Source organism: Sturnus vulgaris, chromosome Z (genome assembly GCF_052056855.1).
Source record: "Sturnus vulgaris isolate bStuVul1 chromosome Z, bStuVul1.hap1, whole genome shotgun sequence".
NCBI classification, from domain to species: domain Eukaryota; kingdom Metazoa; phylum Chordata; class Aves; order Passeriformes; family Sturnidae; genus Sturnus; species Sturnus vulgaris.
The window spans coordinates 79,902,861-79,920,177 of NC_142283.1; the positions used below are offsets into that span (position 1 = coordinate 79,902,861).

Here is a 17,317-nt window from a genome sequence, read left to right on the forward strand (position 1 = left end):
TCCCAGCAGTGCCAGCACAGGGGACAGCACTGCCCTGGGGCAGTGTCACACCATTTTCCAATGCAGGAAATGCCTGTTCCTGCTGCTGGACAGGTGCACAGTGTCCTGGAGCAGGTGTGGTGGAGTCAGGCAGCAAAGTCCTACCTCCATGGCTCTCTGAGAGCTTTGATGGCAATTATGAAAATGAGAAGCTAGCTCAGGCTGAGAGCATTGAAGAACGTAGTCTTTCTATCACTACAATTTTAGCTGCTAGCTCACTTCCAGAAGCTGCAGAAAAATCATAGCAAGTGAACGGGTGAGGGGAAAAGGGCCAGTTCGTGCAGCAAGGCTTCCATGCTGTTATCTGTGCAGTGGGGGGACTTTGTGTGTTAACCTCACCAGCTTTACCACCCTTCTGCAGCTGGCTCAAAGGTGTATTGATACAGTCCACTCAAAGCAGAACGATAAACTCACAGTGGAAAGAAAGAGGGAAAAAGTTATCCAACCTTTTCTCCAAGATTTTTCTTACTGGAAGTTCTTGGACATTCTGATATGTTTTGATATTTGGTGAAAGGAAAATAAACCAAAGCCAGGTGTAGCTACACTGGCCAGTTTGGCTGAGCAGGACAGAAGTGGTACAGGCCTCACCTCAGCTGCAGTCTATCCCCCTCCCCACCCATCCCAACAAATTCCTTGTTCTCTTGTGGAAGCAGGAGGATGGAAGGGGGCACTGCACTGCTCTGACTCCTCATCCTCAGCAGTTAAAGGATTCAGGGGTTACACAAACCTTGTACTTACTGGCACTGCAGGAAAAGCGCTCACACCATGGCCTGTGGCGATTCAGGCTCAAATGTCCTCAGCTTGCACTGCTGTGGCTCTGCAAGGTTTCAAGATAAATGCAGGCCCTGTCCACAAAAGCTGAAGAACACAATCCTGCTACATGGGGTACAGTAATTTACAAAATTGCAGCTGTATTTTACTACACTCTGAGTGGTTTAGAGCACATCCTAAGGACACTTATCCTTACTTCGCTTTTCTGATGTACATTATGAGATGTTCTCATCCCCTCAGCCAGTTCAGCCACACTTGAGTTTGACAATAAGAGCACAGACAGCATCTTCAGCAGAGACCAGTTTTAAATCTTTTATTCAGAATAACTCTTGGAACCTCTTTCCACACTCTACTTATAAGTCAAGTCGACGTGCAATGGTGATGCAGAAAGCACTGATCTGCTGCAGGCCATCAGGAAAAACTTCATGAAAAGCATGGTTTTATTGGAAATAAATCATGCTAACAACTGATCCTTAACAGGTACAAAATATTAAACAGGTAAGAAAAAAGAGAAGAAAGATTGGGTGCACTATTAAGACCAACATGTGAACTCAAAACTGCTGTAAAAATCATACAAAAAAGGCAATAAGGAACAGTAATGCAGCATTAAAGGTAGGGGTACAGGGCAGACGAAAGTTACAAAACATCCTGTGTCAATATTTCGCATCCATGTACTTGGTTCAAATACTGTAACAGTACTGGAAGGCAAAAAGCACCAGACATCCAACTAAAGAGGTAAGAAAAGAGGAACATAAAATTAGCAAAAAAAGAGTAAGATCTGGTCATTAGGGAAGGAACAATCTCAAATACAGTTACTTAACAGAAACGCAACACTTGGAAAAGCTGTTACTTCAGTATACATAGACAATACCATTATTCCAGCTCCATGGAAATGACTTGGTTTTCCTAGTCTGTAACCTCTTCCACATACAGTACTGCTGAGGTTATCCCCAGGTGTGTGTGGCCAGACACCGCGTACACACAAACAAAGCAGCACGGTCATCAGAGGAGTAAAACAGGGGAAAGTTGTTCCCTTTGAAGTAGAAAAGCAACAATCAGGAGGCCAGGAAATGCGGGGCAAAGCATCATTAAGCCCTAAACACACAATTCAAAATTAGGTGGGGACACTGTGCAGCTATGGCTTCTATCTCCTAAAAAGCCAAGCCTCCCTCACAGTCCACGTAGAATACAGCAGCTGCTGAAGAGACAGAAACCATAACGAGGAAATCCTAGAAAATATTCCTGCACTAGGAGAAAGCAGTTCCTATTTCATCTTACAGCTGTCACAGGAAGCAGCTGTACACTCAACTGTATACTGGGAGTTTTTGGTGGTGGTGAGGTGTCCCAATCATAATATGGCAGCACAGAGACTGTGTGATGCAGGGTTTGCATAGATAGTCTGTCCCCTTCCTAGCTCAAAGAACACAAAGAGGAAGAGGTCACAGCTTAGGCTCTTGTTGCATTAGCAAAAAACATGAAACTAGGAAAAAAACCCCCAACTACTCCATTTATAGAGGCTTCCTGTGTGTCCCCAGGTAAGGGGAAGGTGGGGAACAAGACATAAAACACATGTCATGGCTATTTCAAAGCTTCATTCTCTTAATGAAGTTTATTACAGGCCCCAGTGAAAATATCAAAAATTCACTAATTCTGACATTTCTGCACCTTTATCCTAATTGCTGTCCTAGAGTGAGTAAGTGCTTTTATTAATTAAAAACAACCTCATTTGTTTTTACATTATTGCTGTGTTTTACAACAAAATTAGAAACCACTTATGGAATCCACACGACAGAAAGTCAGTATCCCCAGAGCAAACCAAAAGCTTCAACATGTATTCTCAAAAGGGCCTTTTCTACACCAGCTATTCAACAAGCAGTGGAAAGTTAAAAAAAAAAAAAAAACAACACAAAGAACAACCCAACCATAAAATCATCCTATCGCTTCCCTTCCTAGCATCAAACAAATTCACCCCACTCTCCCAGGAGGCAAATCCTTCCAATAAATATCAGCGCGAGCTCCGAGGTGCTGGAATGCCGGGAGGGGCAGGGGAGGGGGGGTTAAGGAGGAGCAGCAGCAGCTGTGTGCAATGCCTGCGGGGAGCCGTGGTGCCCCGAGGGTCAGTCCAGGGAGATGATGTCGGGCGCGCTGCCGCCGCTGCTGGTGATGACGCCGGCCTCGGCCCGGCCCGAGGAGCTAACGTGCGTGCTGCTCTCGTGGTGGCTGGTGGAGGTGATGATGCTGCCAGGCGTGCTGCTTGTTAAGGTTGAGGTGAGACTATCCAAAAACATAGGAGGACAGTACTGCTTGAAACAAACAATGAAGAGTGAAGAGACTAACTGCACGAGGGAAATGTATGCTCTGAAGATACATCTTCCCCACACAACAAGGACCAGACACGTTCCTAGAGGGACCGTGGTGCATCCAGAACCACAGCTCTGCAAATCTGTGAACAGGTGGGGATGGCAGCCGTGAGCCCCCTCCCTCACCCTCCCTTTTTTGTTCTCCAGAATGGTTTGAGTTGCATGGGACCTTACAGCTCACCCTGTCCCACCCCCTGCCATGGGCAGGAGCACCTTCCACTATCCCAGGGTGCTCCAAGCTCATCCAACCTGGACAATTCCAGGGATGAGGCAGCCATAGCTGCTCTGTTCAGCCTATACCAGGGCCTCAAATACACTCCGGGTATATTCAATTTAGTGCTGAGCACATATTTACTTTGAAAAGGCAATCTGTCAGTAAAGAATGAGTTTCCAGGCTCACAGAAAGGCCAAACTGAATCCTCTTTAGTGCATCTTCACTAGGTTTTCCCAGTCTGTGGTTAGGTCTAGCAAGTGAACTGCAAATATAGTTTGGATGATGGCACCCTGATAGCTAATGGAGCACAAGGTCACAAAAACCAGACTTGGAAATTAACCCCACAACAGATCAGAAACATACCTGTGAATCAACTGGGATTAGCGAAAGAAAATCCAGACCTAGGAAGAAGAGAAGGATGATAAATAGACAAGACAGACGAGTGTCTCTCTTTTATTCACACAAAACAAATTTAAGGATTTTTTTTTTGTGGTTGTAGAACAGATTTTGAAATTCATACAGAGTTTCTAAATGGAATATACCACTGTGACACCACTCTCAACGACTACTTCAGGCAGCAGCAAAACGAGTTATCTAGTACAAGTGGCTCTTTTTAAGAATGAGGATGACATAATGATGTATTATTCACTGAATACTGCAGGGTGGTTCAATGTGGTTGCTTAGATGGAGGTTGCCATTTGGAGCTGTTGGTTCATTAATGCAAGTTTCACTGCATATTGTACCTGACTTGGCCAAACTGGGACATGAAGAGTGTCATCACATTAAAGATGCTGGAATGAAGTAAAGTCACAACATGCACAAGTCCAAAAACAAGCAGCAGGTCTCTTCCTCCACCCACGGGCAGCCAATAAGGAAACATTTCTAATATCATCCCCGTTTTGTGTCTAGACAAATAAAAGGAACGAAGAAGAGGAAACTACAAGTAGTTCATTGTATATCCTCCAAGAGCAGTGACAACTAGTGTCCATCTTAAACACCATTAGCGTGTAAGCATTTAGGGCAAGATGTTTAGAATTACGAAACCAATGAGAAATTACCACATTTTTTGGTATTTTTTTCTAAATATTGGCCTTGTGTTTGCTATGTCAACAGAAAGAAATGATATACTCCCTCCCTCTCCCCTCACCTCCAAATCTCTTCTGGCCCATGACATCTCTCCTCCTCTTCTCCATTAGAGAAAATTTTTGAAGGAGATTTTAATGGTCAGCTGCATTTACAGAACTGACAGCTTTTTTTTTCCGTGCAAGTTCTAGAACTTCAGTTAGTAATAGCTGGAAAACAGTTCTCGACTTCTGTTCTCTCAGCGTATCCTGCTATCCAATTTGGGAAGACAACTGATTTCTTAACAAGGGAGAAGTGGAGGGAGGGAGCAGTAAGGGAGCCAAAATGGACAGAGAAACAAGGGGAATGATATCCATCTCATTGCCAAACTGGTGCTGAAAGAAGAGGAAAAAACCCAGAGATGTTGCAGGGGAGGAATGGAGACAGGCAATGGAGCAGGGAAAGGGGAAGTACAGGAGGCCAAAGTGACACCTGTCACCACAAGTCACCACTTCCTGGGCTCTGGGTTTGTTACAGCCGGCCAAGAGAACCCCCAGAGTCCCTATACACAGTGTTCTTTTCAAGGAGCCAGGATAGAAAACAATCAGTATCCCCACCTTTTGTCTGATATTTAGCAGCAGTGTTGAAGAATACATCATAGGCATTTAGGGTATGTCTAGGTAAAGAAAGTCAATAGAGGTCAGCTCACAGATTGTAGCTCACCTTAACCTTTTTCATACAGTCTAGACAGAGCACCACTACAATCAGCTAGCAGAGTAACTACACTGAGGTCTGGGATGAGTCAGCACCCTCACACCTCTAGTAACTAAAACAAGCAACTACTCTCCCTCAGCATCTACAACACGTAACTACAGGATGTTTACACAAAGTCTGGCTGAGCATGACAAGAGCAGTTTCTGGCTGCCGTGCTCAAGTGCCAGTTTGTACCCCAAAAGCAGTGTTTGTCACATCACTGCTGTGAAATGCAATCTGAAAATGGGCAGACAGCCTGCACTAGGCTTGTCTAGACATCACATCAGTGCCATACTGCATATAGACTTGTTCCATTTAAAAAAAAAAACAAAAACAGAGTTAATTAATTCTTTCGATTTCTACCCACCCCGTAAATTAATACTGCTGTCAGAACACACACGAAAAACACCAAGCACCTACCTGGCAAGTCTGATGAAATACTGGATATTGGTGGATGATGGAATGGTACTGGGTAGTCTGTTAATGAAGGAGGAATAGCAGCAGCATCGACCGTCGTCACGCTGGGCACTCTGGCAGTAGATGGCTGATACATGAGAACCCTGTTTCAAACAGCATGGGAAATTACAAACAACCTGGCTGTTAGTTGCACAAGGGAAACCATGCACTGCTGTGCACTCTCATTCACAAGTCACCGTGTGACAACACAGCTACAGCGTGGCTACTCACTACACAGTACTCCACTCTAATTTCCTCTTTCATAACAGTCTTCATAAAAACATGACCGTATCTTGGCTCTCAACAGCAGCTGTGACATAAGAGCAAGTTGGCGTTAAAACAAAGTACAGTGCTGGAGTCATTGGCAACAGACAGAGACAGAAATGGGTGTCTGTGAGCACCCACAGAGGAATGTGCAGGTTACCAGAGCCAGGAGGAGAGCACTCAGCTTGATTTCTCCACACAACTGCTGCTCAGTGACCACCTGTTGCACCACGGGCACAACTGACCATTGTCCTGCCCCGCAGGATGACACAGATTACACAGGTGGGAATTAAATATAAGCCTGTCTTTACTCACAGCTCTCAAGGAGCATGCTACAACCTTTATGCTTCCCCTCATGCTGCCCGACCTCTTGGTAGCATTGTTACAAACACCACCACAGGTGCCCAGGCACCAGCCACGTGCATGAAACAGTTCATGAACTCCAAGTCAGGTGAAAACACACAGAATTCTGCTCCCAGATGCTCCACATCACTCTCTCCAGTCATCAGTGTTATCCACTCATTTTCCTTCTCACACTCCTATCTGTTTACCTACTTCTGATGTCAGAAGCTTGGATTTCAGACCCTCCCTTCTCAGGCACCTCTCATACTTAAGCCTACACTGCTGCTGCCTCTACGAAGACACCCCATTTTCCCAAAACTAGCATTCAGACAGCACTGTTTAAAGGAGATAAGCTATAGTCCAAAAAGCGTGGCTTTGATCTCGATTTGAAGGATGAAAATATGGCACATCCATACCCAAAAAATACGGAAAATACATGGATCATAGAGAGAAAAGAAGTCAGTCCTCCTACAATTACAGTTGCAGGTAGCCATTTCAAACATAGGAGCACGGAAGAAAGTCTCGGTGCCTTCTGAAACTTCATTAAGAGATGTATTTGTAGCTACACTTTCTTGTAAAAGTGGGGAAGAGTCTCTTGCAGAAGGACTCCTCCATAATCCTCACAAAAAAGCAACAGCATTGCATTATCACTGCTGAAAGTGGTTGTAGATGACCAACTACTTGCTCACCAAGGACCACACAGACACTCCTGTGGACTAGAGACTCACCACACCTGCTCATTACTTCTGAAACAGAAGGGGAACCTTCAAAACAGAAGGGGATTGGGTTTATTATTATTATTTTAGTACAAGTCATAAGCCACTACACAGAGAGAGACAGACACACACCTCATGCAGGCAGCAACACTAACTGATGAGCCATTACTAAAAGCTGAGCATGGAGCAGTGAGTGCTGGTCAGCCTGACCAGTGGCCCTCACTCCTGCAGGTCTGGGGTGCCCCATGGGCCAAGAGCAGGAACATTACAGGAGCCACAAGCAGCACCCAAGTTGAAGTGCACAGACCAGGACAGACAGAAGGTGGCACAGCAGCAGAGAAGCTGGTCAAGCCTGGTGCCAACATCAGGCCTGACTACAAAGATGGAGGAGTTGCCACAGGATTTGGGAAGTCACTGGTTGTGCTAATCAAGGTGCAAGACTGACTGATGACCACAGGCAACAACAGCATCCAAGACATTGCAGAGTTTAACAGAGAGATGGAGGAAAAGCTCATCTTGATTCAAAACAGCAAAGTGGCTCCCTTCCAAGACTGACAGGATGGATGAAACACACAACACAGTCTCGTTCCCTGGGCACCAGAGCAGATTAGATAGAGGATACAGCAGACAGTAAGAGAAAAGCCTTGAAGACGACACTAACTCAGCAAGAATGCATGAAGTTCTTCCACTTGGCATAATCTACTTTCTCAGGAGAACACTGCCCACTAGCTTAGTCAGCTTCCTTTTCTATGGAGAAATGTCCCTGCAAACACAGCAACAGTCAGCGCAAATCTTTTGTGAGGTGCAAATCTATTTAATAGTGTTTTGCCTGTACAAAGAGTTACTGTATCAATACAACCTTCCACAGCAGAGGCCTAGACATTCTCCTCTGAAAATGCAGAGCTGGATCCCAAGTACATTTCTCTACAGATCAGTTTAGCTGAGACATTACAGAATAACAACTGACTTTAAAATTGACAAACCCTTTGGTTGGGCTTCCGTGTATTTCAGACATAAATATGCACTTCCTTTTGGCTGGAGGATCTTCCTCTTCATCAGAAGAGCTTTCCACTGTCAAGTCGATAACATCAACCTTCTTCTTGTTTACCTCACTGGCCACTGTCACGGAACATGGTTTGCTAACAACACTGGAACCTGAAGAAGAAAATAAAACATCATTGTTCTCCAAAAGCTGGTGATGTCAGCAGTTTCTATCTGCAAGAGAACCAGGAACTCAGATCCTGTATAATAGATCACCTTCCTGGCCATGACAAAGAATGTTATGCCCCAGTACCTGCTTTATGACTCTTCTCTGTCACATTGAGACTACTGAAGAACAAACTTTTGTTTTCACTTATCATTTTAAGGATGCAAAACAAAAGCAATCTTTCATTTTCTTAACTGCTATTATAAAGAGCAAAGACAAAGACCAAAAATGCACTCTTAGAGACACAACCCTTTCTTTTCTAGTTTATATTACAAGTAGCTTACAAGAATTAATTCCTCCACAAAACAAACACCAACATCCACATATATTATCTAAGCTACAACTAAGTCTCCAAGACTTGTGCTGGTTTGCAACCAGTATCCAGATGTACATACTTTCTATTTTGGTGCACTGTGGACTTGACACTTTCACAGCTTCCTTCTTTGGCCTCATGGGGCACCAGGAGCCATCTTCCTGGAATTTGATCTCATCCACATCAGAACATTCATTAAGGATTTCCATAAAGAGGCTGAAAAAATAAAGTTTCATTTTTGATTCTAAGTGACATTTTTATTCCAAGTGAAAAGGAGACTCACAGAGAAAAAGATAATTATGGTCACCTTCTACCCACTGTGTCTTCTCTCCCCCAGTTCCTCTTTACCTGAAAGCCTGTAATTACAGCCTTAGCGGATATCAGAAAACACAATTATCCCAACTCAGCCATAGTTCACCCTGACACTACTGTAATGCACAGATTTCCATAATGAAGCAGAAGCCATCATCCCTTGAACCAAGTTAGACAACTATTACGAGTCAGAAGTCAGATTTTGAAGTTAACACCTTCTAGGGACAGAGACATGTTAAAGTAAGACCTTAGATGTTGCATTTATAATTCTCCAGAGGAAATACACTGACACTCAAGAAGAGTTTGATGGTGCAGTTAAGAGAGAAACTTACACAGTTCATTATGGGAAGAGAAACTAATGGAGTCTAATGGTTCCTCCAGTCTGAAGTATTTTGACAAAAAATAGTATGAAATGGCTCAACTTCAAGTCATAGAAGTAGCTACTGACTACATAATGAAAAATTTCAAGTAATTGTGTAATCTGCACAGCCAGTCTCTTACCCATCTAGTATTAGGCTCTCATAAGCTGCCTTTTTATCACAGACAGGGCAGATCCAGGTAGGCTTCTTTTCATTCATTTGAAGATAAAGAGCAGCATCAAAACATTGCAGGTGTGTACAAGTCACAGCACGGCATGGGATTGTCAGTCTCATTTTTCCCAGCTGCAGGAGATGCATTTAAAGGGTGTCAGAACAGAAGACAGAAAAACAGGACTGAAAATGGTTAACAATGAATCCAGAGACATTTGGTGAAACAAGTCTTCCTGCTCACTCCAGAAGTGCCTGGGGATAAGGGTGCTGCAAGTAAATCCACCCCATCACAGCACCCACACAGTGCTCCTAAAGGAAAAATGAAGCCTTGCTCCAAGGCTTCACCACACTGAGAACAGTCTGAAACACTTCTAATGGACCTGCAACAACATTATTTACAGGATTTCATTTTTATTAAACAATCTACTGAAACACACACTTCTATAATTTTCTTTTAACCCAATATTCCAGGTGTTTTCCTGAGCTCTAGGTACTTGTTATACTCAGAATGACCAATTTCTACCTGGGAAGAGAACCCTCAAGGCAGCATTACCTTGTTAGAAGGAGATCACCGTTTTTTTTTTTTTGTTTGCTACTGTATCTGCAGTATAGCAAAGCCACCAAGATGAGGAGATAAGAGGTTCTAATTATCACTCCATCCTTTAATTATACTGTCAGCCTGCCTGATTAGCCTCAGCACGTCAATATGGGAGATTAATCCTTCTATAGGCCTCACTGTACACAAGCAGCAGCTTGACTCAGTGCATCACAGCTGAGGCATTCATAGTCCTAAACCACAGCTGGGTTACTGCTGCTACGATCAGGTGCTTGCTGATGCACCCTTCTCCCCATTATTTTATCTTGTTTAAAAAAATAAAACAGTGAGGTTTCTAAAGCAAGGCCTTCAAAAGCAGCCCAATTTTGCACTACAGATGCAAATATGAATCTGTTATCTGGAAATTTCCAGCCATACTTACAGGACACATCAGAGAGACTCGCAGACTGGTTGTGGCAATCTCACTATCAGGGTCTGCAGTTAGTTTCTCTTTAACTATTAAAATAAATAAAGAAGTTATACATAGGGGTCATTATTTAAAATGCTAACATTGATTCAACAGTACATGCACTTTTCTTTAAGCTATCTAAAAAAAATTAATCTAGGAAACTAGTTCATAAACAGTAACATTTTCACTACTTATAAGCACCTGGCAAACTGCGTCAAGTTATCTGATGTTGTTTGACTGCAGATGCAGTAACAGCTACATAGAGCAAACTCAGCCCAACAGGTCAAGAGATAAATAAACCATTATGAGTGAGTGAGGTACAAGCGAAGAGAACTCAGGACATCTAGCTGTACCTCACAGCTCAGCACAAAAAGGGGTGCATTCCCATAACCATATTTCAGATGGGATCTCTGGGTTTGCTCCCCAAAAGCCCTGATTGAAAAAGAGTGCAATGAATCACCAACAGCCAAGGGAACCTGTGAACCCTGGGCATGGATTTTATTCCCAAAATACAGCAAATCTCTTACGCATTACCAATCCCAGTTTTAAAGAGCCACTAACCACCCTCCGAAAGTATAGACAGGCAAGTTAATTACTTACTTAGTGCTCTGGAATGATCAGGGTTTCTAATACCTTTCATTTTTAACCTCTGCAAAAGCATAGCTGAGGTGAGCTGGCGAACCAGATACACAGACATGGAGTAATTCTACAAAAAGAAGGAATAAAGATTAAATGTTGATTTCATATTCCCACTATGAAAATAGATTACTATTTACATTAGTTGTAGCCTACAGTAAAAACAAAAATGTGACTTTTTGCTTAATCATTATGAAGAGCATTGACAGACAACTTCAATTCTGTGGAGGTTCAACGTTCTGCCAGAATTCTCTGGCCAATCCAGTCTAATTATCCTACTCCAGTTATGACTGAACTAAAAGGTAATTACACAAGAAAAAAAACAATTTGGACTCTTCTCCTGGAAAGATCATATGTGACACATTTCATACACGTAATCTTTAAAGAATTTCTCACATTTTGTCTCCTTAATCTTCCCCTTTTTTCCAGGGTCAGTGGGGAGCTCAAAGAGTCACTTGACAAGAGAGAAATTGTCTTTATGGTACGAACAACAACTTCAGATGCTACAGAGCTGTCCCAGTTTCTTTATACCTTTTCTTCAGCTTGTTCTGTACTTCTAAGCCCAGCCTTGTTACACCATGTCTGTTCTGCTGAGCCTGGCCCCGTTCCCCAGCATTTTCTACTCCTCCCTAACTCACACCACTTGTCAGCTTCTTTTGTTCAGCGTTCACTCCCACTTCTAGGTCACTACTGAAAAGTCTGCAAGCCCCAGTGCTGCAGGATAATAATGGTTTCATCTGTGTAACAAGAACAACCCGTGACTTCTTATTTCTGCTGCCTGCCAGCCACCTTCCTATGGCTCCTGCACTGACTACTGCACAGGAACTTCAAACAACTCCTACAGCCCTGATACTCCTTCACCATCTATGGGAAAACCAGCCCTCAGCTAGAGCAGCAGATAAAGCGTTCTAATTGCACATGAAACCACTAAGAAACCCAGATATTTGTTTTTTTCCTAAAAGAATGGCCACCTGTTGCCTTACAGGCTCAAGTCTGCCCAGCACTGAGGAGTTTATGCCCCCAGGGCTCAGGAGCCCTCCAGTATCAGCTCAATCCATGCCAACAAGCCCCTGTGTGACACCCCATGCTGCTCCCCAGGGTCTCACTCTGAGGACGAGAAGCAGAGAATTCTGGCACCAGCACTACACCACAGAACTCGCTTCACCTCTCAGGGCAAGGGGAGGATGTCCAAGCATTCCGAGTCATCTGCTTCCATCAGAGTATATTTTGGCAACACAGAGAGGAAAGCTAGCAGGCATCAGCATGAGAAGCCAAGACCACACACAGGACTGGAGCCATTTTAAGATTCTGGGCTTTGACTGGGAAGCAATGGGTTAGAGCTTTCTCTCCATTCCTGTTCTAGAAAAATCATCCTTTGATGTCAGGACTGCCTTTCATTTATTTTCTGAACGTTAGCTTTCAATTCCATTTTTTTTAAATTTTAATGTAAAAACTAATAATGGAATCTCTTTGAAATATGTGGTATTTTTCATCCAGAGAATTTGATTTTGAATAAAATCTTGTAGAGAAAAGTACTTTGATAACTACATCCAGAATTTACACAATTAGTCACAGATACAGAATAAATAGTTCCTAACTTGACAACAGCTGAAAAAGTGCTGCAACAGTTATTTTAACCTAGAATGAAATAAAAAATTCTTTGCACTCTCCTTTTCTTTCCTTAACAAATCTACAAGGGGATTTACTATGTACATCACATAAACAGTTTGTTATTTTTGACATGAATTTCAGGCAAACTCTAAAAAAGCAGACTTTCTAGTGTGAATCCTGCAAGAAAATCTTCCCGTCTGTATGTGAATCTCACATGTGTTACTGAAAACTACCACAGTTCCAGAACAAACTTTGTTTCCTGGCACTGACAGTAAGTTCAGCCATCTAACACACAACACTTGCCAGCCACATCAGGCAGCAGGGGAGCAGGAATGCTCAAACAGGTTATTTAGATGACTTCCCACATTCTACAGAACATGCAAGTTACCTTTCCAATTTCAGAAGCCCAAGAAATGGAAATCTGGTTTGGCACTGCTGATGACAGCCTAACTAGAGATGTGATATTCAAGGGACGCCCAGGTCGCTTCTGTTCAATTCCATTTTTTGGTGGTGGAGCATATCCCTGTGGAAAAAAAGGACAATGGGTGTGTTACCCAGTTACTCCTCACTGTACTCTGAACCTGCTGACACATACCTGTTTTAAACAGGTCTGTGAGAAGCAGGCAAACTTAGAGGCTCTCTAGGCTAGAGAGTAAAGCCAGCATTTATTCTGAGAAACATCAGACTTTCACAGCAGATCACCGTAAGTCAAACACAGGCATTTGTTGTTTTAAAAGGGTTTTACAGAAACACTGGAAAGGTGAAAGAACACAGTTTGGGTCCAGCTAAGTACACTGGAAGAGTAGAAGGCCATGTGGATGTTTTGTCCTATTTCCCTCATGCCCTACTGGAACAGAGTGAAACATCACAAGGTCACAGCTTTAGTGACAAACAGATCAAGTAATGAAGACTTAACTCAGTGTTTCACCCACTGAAAACTCTTCACAGATTAAGAAAAAAATTACACCTTGTTCCAAAAGCTCCACGTCTCCTCAGTGACAGTGACGACTTTGCCTTGGATCAACTACACCTGGCCCCATTAGCAACAGGTGTCACCTGTCCTTGGCCAAAGCCCCTGAAGAAGGACTGCACATGGAGTACCAGCTGTATTTAAGAGATCACAGAACATGAGTGGTTTGGGTAGGAAGTGACCTTAAAGATCATCCAGTTCCAACGCCCTTGTCACTCAATAAGCCTGCAGCTTATTCCTCTCACCCTGCATCTGTCACGATGAAAACAAGCCAGTCTGCCACAGCTACCCTGAGAATCCCTGCTCTGAGCTCACAGCCAGCCTGCAGGCACGCAGCTCAAACTCGTCCTGCACCTGAAGGATGCCAGCAAGATGCAGCTCAGCCTCTTGCACAGACCTTACTGATGCGTTTCCAGACCACGTTGTTTTAAACAACGAAAAAAATATGTATTTCTTTAACCAGAGAAATACACACACATTCACAACCTAGTGCTTGGAAAAGAGTTACTTTGAAAGCTGCTAAGTCTGGATATAATGATAATAATAAATATATACATAAATAAATGAGTAAATAAATAAACAGCCTCTTCCAATCAGTAGTCCAGTATGCCATGAGGGCTTTATCCCAGAACACAGAGGCAGCAGACATATGGGAACTGGTGACAATTTCACATTTAAAAGACAGAATGATTTCACAAGTGAATACAAGTTCTCTTACATTTCCTTTTAATTTTTTTTCTGAGACAGAGTCTGCAGTTCACGTGCTTCATTTCAGTGAAGCTTTCAGTGTTTCCTTCCACAGAGCTTATTCTTGAGAACAGATTCACTCTCGTACTCCTACAACAATCTAGAACCTTCCCTTCCCATCCTTCTAGGAGCATTCTGCTTGTCTACCAGCCAGCATGGCATGACACTGTTTAGGCAGGCTGACAACTCCAGTGGCAAGAAACTGCCAATATTATTTGGGCCTTGATGTCTTCCATGGTTCTTAGAAGAACCACACTACTCAGGGCAGGTATCATCTGCTACAGCAAGGAAATTCATCATGAGAAGGAAAGGGTAGCTGCTCATTTATCTGGCTTTTCCCAGTGACACGGATCCAGGATATAAGCAAATATAATGTTAACATGAGCACAACCCAGTACAGTACTGGTACACAGGCAGCATTTCTCTGAAGCTTTTGATAAGGATTGGAGGCAAGGAGATGACCAAGAAAAATCTACAGACCTCTGCAGAGACATGAACTGCCCTACCAGGCAAAGACAGAAGTTCACTTATGAACTGTGCAAGTGGGCAGTAGAAGCTGGCATCATTGGTTAATCACCTAACAATACTGCAAAGGACAACAGTGATCTTTGAGGCAAAGAAGGTACCTTACACTTCCTGCAACATAAAGCAAGTGCCAGATAATGCAAAGAGAGACCAAATCAACAAAAAAAGTGCAGAAGCACTCAAACAGACCCTATTTGCCATTCAGCTCATAAAGAATGAGGAAGGGAAGGCAAGTTGCCAGGACAATAGTGATTTATTCACTTTCCCACCTAAGGTTCAGCTGAACAGATTAAAAAATCATCTTATGTGCAGGAAGAACCTCGCGGATTTAAGTCTAAAGCAAAGTAATAATCCAAGATTAGTAGTAGTTTCTGCTACAACTGTGATGCATTATGCACAAAATGGAGAGCAAAGCAGGGTGGAACCTGTATGAACAAGACTGAGAATCAGCTGACACTGATGTCCACAAGATAACATCAGATCAAATTCTTTTCTGTTGGTTGCTGAAAGACAATCTGCAGAAGAGAAACTGCTCAAAGTTATAGAATGTAACCAGCATTAGCAGAAAACACGAGGAAGAAACCCTTTTATAACCTGAAGACTGAAGTAGGAAGAAGAAAATCTAAGGAGTCTCATATAAGCTGAGTAGAGGCAAAAAAAAAAAAGGCAATCACAGTTGCATATGGGAGGAGAGAGGGTACAATACATCTGACACACCAAAATAGTTAAAAACATGCTGAAAAAGGGGTTTCACGTTTCACACTTTCTCTCTCCAAACCCCCTACTGAAAAATCCTCTGTTCTATGACTTTTTCCACCCTTTTTAGCCTCAAAAAGTATTGCTTTTTGGGTTGTGCAAGAGTTTCTCTCAGTTCTATTGAAAGAAAAATAGAGAGAAACCCATTCCAGAGATATTTTGAGAATGAGAGAGCTTTTCCCTTTCTGTCTATACCCAAGCCTCTAGATGACCCGGTGACTATGTACTAATTTTTGCAGCATCAGACACTCCTGAAGTGTGACTACCAACAGTGTTCTGTTACAGTATCAGCACGTGTAGGATCATATTTACAGGAAAATGGACATGTATTAAACGAACCAGCCTAATCTTCTGAATGAAGTCCTCTCTGTGAAAGAAGAAGCAGACAATTTCTGACAAACATAGGGGAGTCAACTCAACTAAAATGATGTTTATAGTATCAACCAGCTAGGTTAAGAAAAAAGATGTGTGCTTGCCTCGTGGACAAAGCAGAGCTACCAATGAAATAACGTGACTGCGTAATCCAAGATAAGAAGTAAATACAAACAATATTCAGAGACACAATAAAAGGCTTTTGCTTGATTCACATTGAATCATGCAGAGTCCTTTGTCTTCTCTCCTCAAGCACGTGCTAGGAACCCTAAAATGTGTCTGTTCTTCATCCCCACAACAAACTGTGCCCTAACCAGACAGATGCAGAGCAGCGCACAAACGGCACACAAGGCTGATGCCACGCCCTCAGAACAAGAAGGAACTCAAACCTATCACAAATACAGGCAGCCCACACAGCGAGGGCTACCACCCTCAAATCAACTCAGTCTGAGCACACGTGAGGAGCATTCTTCTTGCAGACACCGGACTGTTTTTGAATTATGTAGTTATATTAACAGCAAAAGACGAGATTTGCTATAGGAGGCTTAAACACACTTAGTCCATGCAGTGGCTATAATATGATTAATAGCAGTAATGGCTATCTCACACAGCAATGTACAAACTCCATGCCTAGCATTAGAGAAATCTGAGTAATAACAAACAGCTTGAGTGTTTTTGCAAGCTAACACTACAGAAAAACACATAGACACTCCACAAGTCACCAAGAAGCCACAAATGCATACATACATACTTACCGGCAATGGGAACAGCTTCCCATTTACTTTAATGCACAAACTATTAGGGTAATTATCCTCTTGAGGGCAGCTTGTCTCTGCTAGGCATAGCCTGTATCCATGGAAAAAGAAAGCATCATTTTCAAGTGTCCCCACAAACATCCATCAGCCAATTAAGTTTTCAGAGAACACTACACAAAACGTACCTTAGCTGAACTTGGACTGTGTAATCTCTCCTGCCTCCAGGCAAGAAGTCCCTGTGACAAAGAGAAAGAAAAAGAGAAGTACACACTTAACAGGAGTCATATTGCATCCATGCAGAGAAACAACTGACACACCTGCCCCAGAAGCACTAAACTTTGCTCTTATTTTTTGTTTCATTGAGTTATGAACACCTTACAATTGACATTTCTGTTTAACTACTGCCAAGTTACACAGGACTTCAGGATCAGCATCCTCCATCAAAAGTTCATAGAACAATAAAGTAGGATGCTGCCAGCACCTATGAATTCTCATAGTTTACAACATCAACCCTGGGAAAAAACAGAAAAGCAGGCTTCCATTCCTGCAGCCAGAAGAAATATAGCGAAGCTTCCCATCTCTCTAAACAGTGACAATTATTT

At 42.8% G+C, this 17,317-nt stretch overlaps 1 protein-coding gene across 15 annotated transcripts in view; it reads right to left on the minus strand.

Annotated features, from left to right (window-relative positions):
• Positions 1-1,097: 1,097 nt before the first annotated feature.
• The window catches only part of PIAS2 (protein inhibitor of activated STAT 2), a 34,969-nt gene continuing 18,749 nt past the window's right edge, over positions 1,098-17,317 (minus strand). For 2 of the 15 annotated variants that reach the window (XM_088156252.1, XM_088156256.1), the window contains 11 exons: positions 16,901-16,951; positions 16,716-16,806; positions 12,979-13,113; positions 10,944-11,049; positions 10,317-10,390; positions 9,311-9,471; positions 8,580-8,713; positions 7,961-8,132; positions 5,620-5,759; positions 3,748-3,785; positions 1,098-3,113 (listed from right to left, as the gene is read on the minus strand). In XM_088156252.1, the coding sequence (XP_088012378.1) occupies positions 2,928-3,113; positions 3,748-3,785; positions 5,620-5,759; positions 7,961-8,132; positions 8,580-8,713; positions 9,311-9,471; positions 10,317-10,390; positions 10,944-11,049; positions 12,979-13,113; positions 16,716-16,806; positions 16,901-16,951 (1,288 nt within the window). In that variant the 3' untranslated portion in view covers positions 1,098-2,927. Of the gene's footprint in view, positions 3,114-3,747; positions 4,290-5,063; positions 5,123-5,619; positions 5,760-7,960; positions 8,133-8,579; positions 8,714-9,310; positions 9,472-10,316; positions 10,391-10,943; positions 11,050-12,978; positions 13,114-16,715; positions 16,807-16,900; positions 16,952-17,317 lie in introns of all 15 variants that reach the window. The other 13 variants (XM_088156253.1, XM_014894865.2, XR_015799388.1 and 10 more) reach the window with 12 other exon arrangements.